At 41.8% G+C, this 12,815-nt stretch overlaps 1 protein-coding gene across 9 annotated transcripts in view; it reads right to left on the bottom strand.

Annotated features, from left to right (window-relative positions):
* Positions 1-12,815, bottom strand: part of TNIK (TRAF2 and NCK interacting kinase) — a 381,221-nt gene that overhangs the window by 154,382 nt on the left and 214,024 nt on the right. For all 9 annotated transcript variants that reach the window (XM_081954743.1, XM_081954744.1, XM_081954747.1 and 6 more), the window contains exon 4: positions 11,331-11,456. In XM_081954743.1, coding sequence (XP_081810869.1) covers positions 11,331-11,456 — 126 coding nt within the window. The remainder of the gene's footprint in view (positions 1-11,330; positions 11,457-12,815) is intronic.

Here is a 12,815-nt window from a genome sequence, read left to right as displayed (position 1 = left end):
TTTGTGTATTTATTTTATTTATTTAGTTTGTCAAGCATGTACAAGATAACAGGTATAAGTATAAACCTGGGCATGAACAAGGAAATGGGGACAGCAGGACAGGGACGGTAGACACTCTGGTGCACTTATGCACGGCCCCTTTATGGACCTCTTAGGAACGGGGTGAGGTCCACGGTAGACAGTTAAAGGTTGAAACTGTGGGGGTTTGAGGATATAACAATGGAGTCAGGTAGAGCATTCCAGGCGTTGCCTGAAGTCGTATTTTCTGCAATCGAAGTTGGAGTGGACACAACTACCAATTCATGCTGGATTTAACCTTGGACTATTTCAACAATTCCAAAGGTTAGCTTGGGTTCACATCTTCCTTCAAAAGACAGGCTGAACAACAGGTCTTCCATTCACCAATGATTTCCAAATCATTTAGAAAGGACTCTCTGATTTTCACCAAACCCTAAATATTCTCCTTTTCCCTCTGAGCATATACCTGACTGGTACACTCTGTATGTGCTCTTTCTTTTTCTCTCATCCCCCTTCGGATGGATCATTATTAAATCCACCAGCCCTTCCAAATCTAAATTGCAGTGTTGCCATGGAAGCAATCCATCTTTAGACAGGAAAGCAAGCTCCCCTTTCTCCCCCCCCCCAGGGAAGAGCTCTGTCTTCAGCACTCTGCTCCCAGCTTTCACCAGCCTGCAGTTCTCTCTTCTGTCTAGAGGATGGCATGAGTCCAGATGGCACAAACCGCAGAGGGGCACAGAAAAAAAGCCAATGCTGCTGTATGAGCAGGGAAATGCCTTTCTGCTTATTATTTCCATGCCCCTTACATATCTACAGACTCCTCACATCCTGGACATAAATTGTTCCAACTTCTATCTTCAAAACGACGCTATAGAGCACTGCACACCAGATTAACTAGACACAAGGACAGTTTTTCCCCAAATGCCATCACTATGATAAACAAATAATCCCCACAACACTGTCAAACTATTTACTAAGACATTATTATTATTATTATTATTATTATTATTATTATTATTATTATTATTATTATTATTATTATTATTATTATTATTATTATTATTATTATTATCTTCCTTCCCAATACCTATCTCTTCCCACTTATGACTATAACCATGTTGCTGGTATCTTTACAATTTATATTGTTTTATTTGTTTCCTGGTATAATTTGAGTTCTTATTAGGAACCTAATCACTAAGTGTTGCACTTATGAGTCTTGATGAATGTATTCTATTTTATTTTTCTTTATGTACACTGAGAGAATATGAACCAAAGACAAATTCCTATGCTATGCTATGCTATGCTATGCTATTCATTCACTCTAGATTGCAGTGACAGCTGTACAGTGGCACCTTTGTTTTTGTGTTGATACTTCCAGAATGCGATTTGGAAGTCTAAGCCACATAGAGTAGGTTTGCTTCGTTTCATTTGCAAAGCAGATCCAGATCAAGCAATAGGGATCTATCAAATGTGTGTGTGTGTGTGTGTGTGTGTGTGTGTGTGTGTGGAGAGAGGGAGATCAAGATAGGGTATTTGGATTAACTCATGTTGATCTAGGGCAGTATTTCAGATAAATAGAGAACGTAGATCCCATTGGGGGAGGACAGTCCTTCCCAGACAAAGGATTAGGAAAAAATACTTGCCACATAGGAAAACTAGTTCTCATTCAGTATGGTAAGAAAAAGAGAGGGTTTCCTATAAGTTTATTTTAAACAAGAAATTTTGGGAAATTTCTCTTGGATGATGTGTGAGGTACTCATTGAACATTCATTGAACACTGGGCCCTATCTAACAAAATGAAATTCAATGTAGATAAAAGTAAGGTTTTACATTTAGCCGAGAAAAACCAACTGTATCGGTATAGAGTAGGTAAAACCTGGCTTAATGCCAGTAACTGTGAGAGGGATTTTAGAATTCTAGTGGACAATCACTTAAACATGAGCCAACAGGATGGGGCAATAGTGAAGAAAATCAATGCAATCCTAGGCTGCATTAACAGAGGGATAGAATTAAAATCACGTCAAGTTCTAATACCGCTTTACAAAGCCTTAGTAAGACCACACTTGGAATAATGCACCCAGTTTTGTTCACCACAATATAAAAAAGATGTTGAAACTCTGGAAAGAGTGCAGAGAAGAACAACAAAAATGATTAGGGACTGGAGGCTAAAACATACGAAGAACAGTTACAGGAATTGGGTACATCTAATCTAAAGAAAAGAAGGACTAGGGATGACATGATAGCACAGTTACTATATTCGAGGGGCTCCTACAAAGGCGAGGGGGTCAAACTATTTTCCAAAGAACCAAAAGGCAAGACAAGAAATAATGGTTGGAAACTAACCAAGGAAAGAAGCAACCTAGAACTAAGGAGAAATTTCCCAATGCTGAGAGCAATCAACCAATCAATGGAATAACTTGCCTTCAGAAGTTGTGGGTGCTCCATCACTGGAGGCTTTCAAAAAGAGACTGGACAACCATTTGTCTGAAATGATATAGGGTCTCCTGTTTGGTCAGGGGGTTGGACTAGAAGACCTCCGAGGTCCCATCCAACTCTATTATTCTATGTTCTAATTACAAACTGGTCAAGGAATGGGTGTAATGTCTAGTCACTCATTGTACAACTGTCTCTTTTCTGTATGGGGCCAGAAAGAAAATATTTTAGTGACAATGGCCCAAGCAAGATTAGAGATTTTGGCAACACATAAAACCCTGCTCTGTGGGCATGGCTGGCAGGTCTAGAGGTCAAGGAACAGGGTAGCTACTGGATAGTGCCAGCCTACCAATAAGAAGACTGCTGCAGATAGACCATTGCTATCCAGCATGACTTGCCCTTAGGTTCAGTTGAGGCTCACACTTTACCATTTGCTGCACGCCTGTCCCTTCTTAGCCCATAAGCTGTAAGGTGCTGTGTTCTAGATTTTGCCTGTGTATCATATAGTTTGCTGACCCTTAGTCTATAGGCGTGATGGCGAACCTATGGCACACATGCCGGAAGTGGCACACAGAGCCATCTCTCTGGGCACCCCAGTTGTCGCCCGTTGCTCTTCCGGTTCTGGCCAGCTCGTCTTCGCACAAGCTGGAGCACTGGAAGCCAGAAGCGCAGCTCCCTGGCGCGCATGTGGACGCTGGGAAGCCAAGCTTCCGGTTTCCAGCGTGCACATGAATGCTAGCCAGCTGAATTTTATGCGCACATGCATGCCAGAAACCAGTGCTCATGTGCATGCTGGAAACCAGAAGCTCAGTGCATGCATGTGCCAGGGAACTACTCTTCTGGTTTCTGGTGCTCCCATGCCCACGCATGCACCCACTCCAGCACTCGGTGCCAAAGAAGTTCGCCAACACCAGTCTATAGGAAGGGTGTCAAACTCAAGGGCTGCCGGCCTGATCCAGCCCACAAGGTGCTTAGATCTGGCCCACAGGGCCGCCCTGGTGAAGGACCAGCCCGCAATACCTCTACCAGTGAACATGGAGCTCGGGAGGGCCCGAGCTCCGTTTTCACTGGCAGAGGGTTGCAGGAGGCCGTCACAGCCGAAAACGGAACTTGGGAGTCCGTATTTGCTGGCAGAGTGCTCGGGTCACCACAGGCATCCCCAATTGATGTCGACCTGGCCATGCCCACTCTGGCCCCGCCCATCCCGTCCCTTCAAGGAGAAACACAACCCTGATGAAATCGAGTTTGACACCCCTGACATGAGCAAACCACTCACAATCCATTTTGGAAAGTGTGGAGAGCCAGGGAAGCTTTGAAGTGATAGAAAGACCAAAAACTAAAACAACAGCAAAAGAATCAAGGCCAACAGAAGTAGCATCTTCTTAACAGCTTCCTGTTATGCAATAAGCTAAGGCACCTTGGCAACAAAATTGAAAAATCAAAGCCCTTGTCGAAAGGGAAGACAACTGTTGAAAAATTACATGGTAGATTTCAACTCAGCACTAGAGTCCCAGTGGCTCATTAATACATCATCTTATAATAAGATGGGGAGGCATCTGTTGCAGAATGGAAACCTTGCCAGATGTTAAAGGGGGAAAGATTTGTCTTAAAATAGCTATGGAAATAAAGGCCTGATTTGTTTTCTAAGGGAATTATTTGGGAAAGGGTGGTCCTTAAAGTTATTTGTGCATTGATATGCTACAACTATGATGCCATATAACTCCAAGACAACTCTGGGCAGCTCACAATATAAAAATAACACAAAGAGCACAAAATAAATAGAAATACCGTAAGGGAAATAAACCAAATACCAAAAGTAAATAACATATACATAAAATATATGTAATTGGAGAGGGGGGAAATCCATCCACCCTATCACAAGGCCTGGGAGAACAGCCAATACTATCTGCATAATGTCTTTGGGGCCTTGTATCAAGACAGGCTTTACGTAATTAATTCACTAATACACCCACAGACACAAGCACATACATGTCTCTCTGTTTGTCTGTCCCAGAGGTGGGTTGCTACCAGTTCGGCCCAGTTCAAACTGGGTAGCCAAGCAGTAGTGATATTTTGGCCTGGGTCGCAGAACTGGCAGCAACCCAGGCTGGCCACGCCCCGAACCGGTTCCCCAGTCACCACTGCCGTTGCCGGCATGTTGTTTAGTAGTGCACGTGTGTGCACAGCTCACTGTAAATTGTTCTGCACATGCGTGAAGAACAATTTACATTGAACTGCGATGTGCGTGCACGAAGAGAACTGGTAGTAAAACCGGGAGCAACCCACCTCTGGTCTGTCCCTCTGTCTGTGTGTATTCACCCCTTCCCAATTCCTTTGGGACTTGGAGATATATGAAATGAAATGAGAGGAGAAAAGTGGTATTTACTAAGTGTCACTGCCAACTGATCCCCCCCCCCCCCAATGTGTTGGGCCACAACTCAATCATGCATTTCTCAAATCTCCCCATTAGTCATTTTAAATTTAAAAATTAACTATGAAAATGGCCTTGGCATGATCACTGAAAAGATTTTTTCTCATTTTCCACTTGCATGTCTCCTATCAGGGCAAATAATTTTAAATGATGGTTTTTAAAAAGAAGATATTGGAATTCTATAGATTCAGGAGGTGATCACTAGATTCAATTCCCTTTGTATTTAGAACAGTGGCCCTGCACATGGTTTTCCTAGATTAAAAAAAAATAGTAGGGAGTGTCAACCCTTTGAGATAGGCATTGTTGTAGCCTGCCAGCAGAGCTGGCAACAGATTTGGACAGTGAGGAGGTTGGGGAGGAACATGGCCCAGTCCTGGAGTCTGGGAAAGGTTCTGATGAGGGCTCTGCGTTGGAAGCAGAGAGGGGACCAGAGCTGTATGCCAGTTATCAGCTGCCTTCAGAGTCAGACATCAGTGAGGCAGATGAACAGCTGTAGCCTGTTCCCAGTGTGCACATGCACAGAGTTGCCAGATGAAGGGAACAGCTAAAGAACAGGGGTTGACTTGGGAGTAAGGCCACAAGTGGACGATGAATGGCTCACAGAGGAAATTAAAGAGGAGAGAAAGAGGAGTGGGGTTTGCAGGAGACAATTAGTTGTCTTAATTGGCTCGTGATTCTCGGAGACTCCTTGCCAAGTTTTGCAGATATCAGCCTGGCAGCTCTCCAAGCCAAATAAGGTCTGTGACCATAAATCCTCCCTTAAGACTTTGCTGGATGTGAATGAGCAGAATTCACAAGAAATTAATGAAAGGGTTTTTTGTTGGGACCAGGAGTTTGCTTCGTGCTCTTGGGAAGCCTAGGTCAGAACAGGCATGCTCAGGAAAAGAGGAGTTGATAGGAGCCTTGGAATAGACTTTAATGGGTTTAAGTTGGGTATTGCAATCTTAAACAGCTGAGTTGAGCTTCTTTGTCATGCTTTCTATTTTCCCAGGACTCAAGTCTCTTTTCTGTAACAGCTCAACATTCCTCTGCCTCCCTCTTGTCTAAGTGAAATCCACATTCCATCACAGGGAGTTGTGATCTGCCATGCTAAGAGCCACATTTCTTGCTCAAGAAAAGTTTGAAAGCAACAAGGAAAGGTGAAGGAGAAGCAAAGCAGGGGGAGGGCAGTAATGAAGGAAAGGCAATCAGAGGACAATGTTGAAGTTTGGGGACAATCCTCCTATTACCCTGATTACAATTCAAGCCAGATTCGAAAGCTTCATATCGTGATCTATCCTTGTTCCCATGTCTCATTCGGGTAGGGTAGGGTAGAGTAGGGTAGGGTAGGGTAGGATAGGATAGGATAGAATAGAATTCTTTTATTGGCCAAGTGTGACTGGACACACAAGGAATTTGTCTTCAAAACATAAGCTTTCATTGTATATAAAAGCTATGTGATAAATCATATTATATTCAAAGTTTTATGGCCAATCAGCAAACCTCCAGAAATATCTATAACTCCCAGACTCCCCCAATCAGAGCCTACGTTTCCCACTGGGGCCTTCCCTAATTGATGAAATCTGATTAAGGTTCTGATCTAATTTCAGGTCTATAAGCCAAAGCAATTTATGTTATGATTTAGAACCATCTCTTCACTAAAATTTTCTTTAAAACGGGCATTTCTTTCAAACTGTAATAACAAGGTGTCCTCACATACAGATGTTAAAGCTAGAATTTAATGCCCTGCCAACACCTATTCTCCACACTTCAGAAGGGTTTTAAGACACAATTGCCAAACAGAGGCAACTTTGTGAAGAAGGTTTTAAAAGCATCAACAATATTTGCTGTGCATAAAATATATCTGCTGGGCAACTGCCAATGACTTGAATCTGGCAGCTCCCACAGACAGAGAAACTGTCCAACATTGCAATATTCATTAAGAAAATGCATAACCTTCTTCTCCCATCACTTAGTATTCAAGGTGGCTTAGCAGATAAAAGCAAGTATTCAGCCACAATATCAGAATTATGAAAGACAATTGAACCAGATTCAGGTAGTCCTCAACTTATCACCACAACGGAGTCCAACATTTCTGTTGCTAACCGAGACATTTGTAAAGTGAATTTTGCCCCATTTTTTACGACCTTTCTTGACGGAGTGGGTAAGTCAGGGGTGTCCAAACTTGGCAACTTTAAGACTTGTGGACTTTAACTCCCAGAATTCCCCAGCCAGCTCTGCTGGCTGGGGAATTCTGGGAGTTGAAGTCCACAAGTCTTAAAGTTGCCAAGTTTGGACACCCCTGGGGTAAGTGAATCACTGAAGTTGTTGAGTTAGTAACACGGTTCTTAAGTGAATCTGGCTTCCCCATTGACTTTGTTTGTCAGAAGACCACAAAAGACAATTACATGACCCCGGGGACACTGCAACCGTCATAAATATGAATCAGTTGCCAAGCATCTGAATTTGGATTATGTGACCATGGGGATGCTGCAACGGTTGTAAGTGTGAAAAACGGCCGCAAGTCACTTTTTCAGTGCTGCTGTAACTTTGAACCAGGGGTGAAATTCAGCAGGTTCTGACAGGCTCTAGAGAACTAGTGGAAATTTTGAGTAGTTCGGAGAACCGGCAAATACCACCTCTGGCTGGATCCCAGAGTGGGGTGGGAATGGAGATTTTGCAGTATCCTTCCCCTGCCACGCCCGCAGAACCGGTAGTAAAAAAAAATTGAATTTCACCACTGCTTTGAACCGTCACTGAAGAAACTGTTGCAAGTTTAGGATTGCTTGTACAAACATCTTCGAATAACACAAATAAGTACCCTTAAAATAACTCCACTTATTCTAAAACGCAACTGTGAAATCAGTCAATAGAACACAAGCTTAGAATAAGAGAGAAAGGGCCAAATAAACCCTCCCATTGCTTTTGAAATGGCCTTGGTATGGTCCCTAAAAGATTTTTCCCCATTTTAGAATATAGAATAACACTTGGAAGGGACCTTGGCGGTCTTCTAATCCAACCCCCTGCTTTGGCAGAAAACCCTATACCAGTCATGGCTAACCTTTTCCAGACCGAGTGCCCAAAGCCCAAGCAAGCGAGCGCAAATGTGTGCATGCTCTTCTGAACCCCCAAAACACAATTGGCATGCAGCCCCCGCACATGCGCATGTGGCCTCCTTGCACGAGCCCCACCCCTGCATGTATGGTTCCCCCTTGCCCCGTGTCCTCCCCCGCACGCACCCCTTGTATGGCGGCATGCCCCACATATGCACCCCATGCACGCCCCCCATGCATGTACAGCAGAGACCTGACAAACAGCTGGCTGGCGGAAGGTGCATACGCATGCGCGGTGGACCTGAGCTAGGGCAATGGTATGTGTGCCCACAGAGAAGCGCTGTTTTCCACCTGCAGCACGCATGCCATAGGTTCACCATCACGGCCCTATACCATTTCAGACAAATGGTTATACAACATCTTCTTAAAGACTTCCAGTGTTGGGGCATTCACAACTTCTGGAGGCAAGCTGTTCCACTGATTGATAGTTCCAACTGTCAGGAAATTTCTCCTTGGTTGTAGGTTGCTTCTCTCCTTGATTAGTTTTTACCCATTGCTGGGATTTTCCAAGAATATTTCTGCCATCAGGACAACTAATTTGAAATGATGGCTTTTGAAAACAAAGAAAGACACTGGAATTCTACAGAACCAGGAGGAATTCACGAGATCCAATTCCCTTTGTATTTAGAGAAGTGAACCTGCACTTGGGTTTTCCTGGAGAACAATTAGGCTAGAATTTGCTGCCTTCATATTTGAGATGTGATAACATTTAATAGACCTGTTGGGTTGGGTTTATTTATTTTTGTTACAGAGCAATATGTGCAGGCCAAATAAAAAGAGGCACTTCAAGCATGATAGCTATAGAATATGTCAGAAACTTACCTTATTGCAGAGAGATCATAATCTATATTGAAAAAATTCTGGTTTCCCTTCCACCTCTCCATTATCAACTCGGCAGAGGACTGATAAAGAGAATTACTTTGGCCTTATCATCAAGAAGTTTTATTCCAGCAACAATGACAGCAAAAAATAAAGATGCATTTATCTCCAGAGCAGGTAGAATAGAAGTGTCACCGGTTCTAATTCAATCAGACATCTAAAATATAGTAATTTGCTTCCAGGGAACAAAATGTACATTTCACTTCTCTGCTGCAACCCAGGGACACTTTCTGAACAGGTGATTTGAATCCTGGACTAAGTCTAAGGTAAAGTCTAAGTAAAGGTTCCTCTCGCACATATGTGCTAGTTGTTCCTGACTCTAGAGGGCGGTGCTCATCTCTATTTCAAAGCTGAAGAGCCAGCGCTGTCTGAAGATGTCTCCGTGGTCATGTGGCTGGCATGACTAAATGCCGAAGGTGCATGGAACACTGTTACCTTCCCACCAAACGTGGTTCCTATTTTTCTACTTGCATTTTTTAATGTGCTTTCGAACTGCTAGGTTGGCAGAAGCTGGGACAAGTAACGGGATTCAAACCAGCAAACTGCCAACCTTTCTGATCGACAATCTCAGCATCTTAGCCACTAGCCACCGTGTCCCTCGGACTAATTCTAGAAAATAGTTTTCAAAAACCACCATGGAAATGTTTAACAATGCACAGGTGCCGAACTGCAAACTTGCAAGAAAGATGCGTTCTAAGCATTCAAATCAATGTAAGCAAACATAACAAAGCCAGAAGCACTGGTATCTCATAAATATTTATAGCCCACCTTCTTTTGAGGGATGCTGAAGGAACAATTGTTGCCAACCCTGCTGAGATTGCTTTTTAAAATTTGCAGACAACTTAGGCCTTTTTTCTCAGCATCAACAAGTTGTTCTTTTCTCTGTTCCTGCTTGTAACAGGCAGCGTTAAGCCAAAGGAAAGCATCACAAAGTAATGTTCAACAACGTTTTTTAGTTTTTAGTGTGCGTTTCAGTGTGGAAGCAAGAATTGCAGACCTGGAATGGGACTGCCACTGAGGATGTGAAGGTTCACGTCTAGGCCAATTTAATCAGTATTCCCTTCTCACACAATGACCCAATAGAAAGCCAACAAGATATAAAATGGAACTGTCTTTGTTTCTAACTTTGTTACTTTTGTACTACATAGAAGCAGGCAGCTCTCGCGCCTTGTCACAGCACACACTTTTCAAGGCTAAGAGCCATTGATAATCCTGTGTCCTATAAATTTGGCTTCTCTGTGACCAGAAAGACAGACATCTTCCTCCATCCTAATTTACATACATGCTAATTTTACTGGGCATGCTCACACAACACACTAACCTAGTTTGCAAATAGGCTTCTCGAACTAACGTTTTGTATCGGGAGAGTCACATTAGTATGTAATAGCTTCAATTCAGTAGGAGTCTGGCAGCCCTTTTTCTAACAAGTTTAGTAAAAATTTCTTAGTTGGAAACAGTGTGGCCAAACTTTTCCTGATTTAAAGTTGTAACCAAGATTGCAATTAAGGTTGTAAATCAGAGATAGCTAGCCCAGGAAGAAGAAATTGGACAACAAAAGCAAAAGAGTGAAACTTGTTTTCCCACCAAAAACCACTGTTGCAATCCTATGATTTCCCACTTAGCAACTGCTTTGCTTAGCTGGTCCCAATTAGGCTCATTAAGTGAGGACTATCTGTATTATTTGCAGCAAAGTCTCCCTTCAATCTAATCAAACTCCTGGTGACTACAGAGGAAGAATAGTTTGACGTTATCTTCTTAAAGAACATTTCCAACAATTTAGAATAAGAGTTAGAAGGGACCTTGAAGGTCTTGTAGTCCAACCTCCTGCTTAGGCAGGAAACCCTACACCACTTCAGACAAATGGATATCGAAAGTCTTCTTAAAAATGTCCAGTGTTGGAGCACTCACAACTTCTGGAGGCAATTGTTCCTCAGATTAATTGTTTTAACTGTCAGGAAATTTCTCCTCAGTTCAAAGTTGCTTCTCTCCTTGATTAGTTTCCACCCATTGCTTCTTGCCCTACCCTCAGGTGCCTTGGAGAATAGTTTGACTCCCTCTTCTTTGTGGCAACCCCTGAGATATTGGAACACTGCTATCATGTCTCCCCTAGTCCTTCTTTCTATTAAACTAGACATACCCAGTTCCTGCAACCATTTTAGTCTCCAGTCCCCTAATCACCTTTTTTGCTCTTCTCTGCACTCTTTCTAGAGTCTCCACATCTTTTCTACATCGTGGTGATCAAAATTGAATGCTGTATTCCAAGTGTGACTTCACGTGATCTTGATTCTATCCCTCTGTTTATGCAGCCTTGGCAGCTGCTGCACTTATTTAGTTCTGATATGTTTGGGGGTTCCTCATCCAAGTAATAACCAGGCCTCAACTGTATGTAGCTTCCAAAATTAACCATGGGTGAGTTTAAGATTTATCCAAAATAAAAAGTGAAGATTGTTAAAATAGAAACAAAAGAACTGTATTACCCAGAGCTGATCATCCATTCCTGGTGGGTTCTTTTTAATGAAAGCACCATAATAAGTAGCAATATTTCGATGATGGGAGTATTTCTTTAGCATGTTAATTTCTTGTTTAATCTCTTCTTCTTCATCCTGGAGAAAAAGGAGGAAAAAACAGTGTCATCAATTCAACAACACGCTTATTATCACATTATTTCTCTTCATCAGTTGATGCAGACAAACACAAAAACAATTCATTTGCTTTAATTTCTACCACTCTGCTTCCTGTTTTATTCCTTTATTATAGAATAAATTTAGCTCCACTTGTAAATATTTTTCCATTTTCTTTACATTAGGCTGCTTGATATTTTGGCTGCATGCAACAATGAAGTTAATTGGATTACGGTAGACAGAAACAATCAGATACTTTACAATCACAATCACCCCTAAAAGATTTGGATGCAGCCTCTTGTTATAAAACAATTCTGGTTACTGTTGGGAGAGAAAACATATTAAACATATGATTAGAGATTAATTCATTAACTATATTTAACTTAAAAAAATATAAAGTGAAGTAAAATTATAATTATTTGGTTTCTGTGTTCTTTTTAAGCGTGGCCAAAATTTGAGCATTAGAAAAAGTTGGTTTAGAGGCGCTTTGGAGGACTGAAAAAGACAATTTCCAAAAGAACAATCTGTGAAATGTCTTATAGTAATCTATTTCAAACTTTTACAATCCAAATTTGTAAAGTCAATTGTAGTTTGCAGTAAAGGCATGTAGTTTCTGCTTCCTATACAAACTAATGTTCTACTCAATTCCAACTGCAGTTTAAATGGGGCCTGGAATTTATGAGCCAGAAAGTTTCACACATGTGCAAAACCAAAATATAGAGGATGATGGACTGAAGATGAACTAATGGCAGAGGGAACTGAAAGAAAGGATTAAGTAAGGCTAGAGGGGCTTAGAGTTTATGTGAATAAAGAAAATAAGTAGCAAACGAACACATTTCTCACACTTTCATATCTTCAGGAAGGCAAGGCGATTTGTGTGCATATCGTCTTTTAGAAGATTTGAAACCCTTTATTACTGGCACGGTAGCCAAATGATGTGTCTCCACAATGAAAATAAGGCATAGCTGGTTCCAAGTATAACGACTTAGATTCTAGGGAGATTCTGACATTGAATTCGTGTTATTGTGTATTGCTTTATTCTAGAAGACATGCATTGTTATTTTACAGACTGCAGACTTGCATCGTTTATTAACATACATTATTATAGTAGCTTATCTTATACTTTTAATAGACACTCTGCTATGTTGGTATTTTACCCCATCCATTTGGTTTATTCTTGTGTTGTATATGTTATAAATCCTGCTGGCTGTTGACTGAATATGTTCCTCCTCTTCCATGCAAAAATCAGCACGCGGTGTATGTGTTCATATTTATGCATACATTCAAACATGCATCTCACATAGGGAGTTCTTTCCACTGAATTCCCTAGTCCCATGATTC

This window comes from Natrix helvetica (assembly GCF_964273705.1).
Source record: "Natrix helvetica genome assembly, chromosome: 5".
Classification (NCBI taxonomy): Eukaryota; Metazoa; Chordata; class Lepidosauria; order Squamata; family Natricidae; genus Natrix; species Natrix helvetica.
The sequence above is the reverse complement of the archived record's forward strand: the minus strand, read 5'-3'. Positions and strand labels throughout refer to the sequence as shown.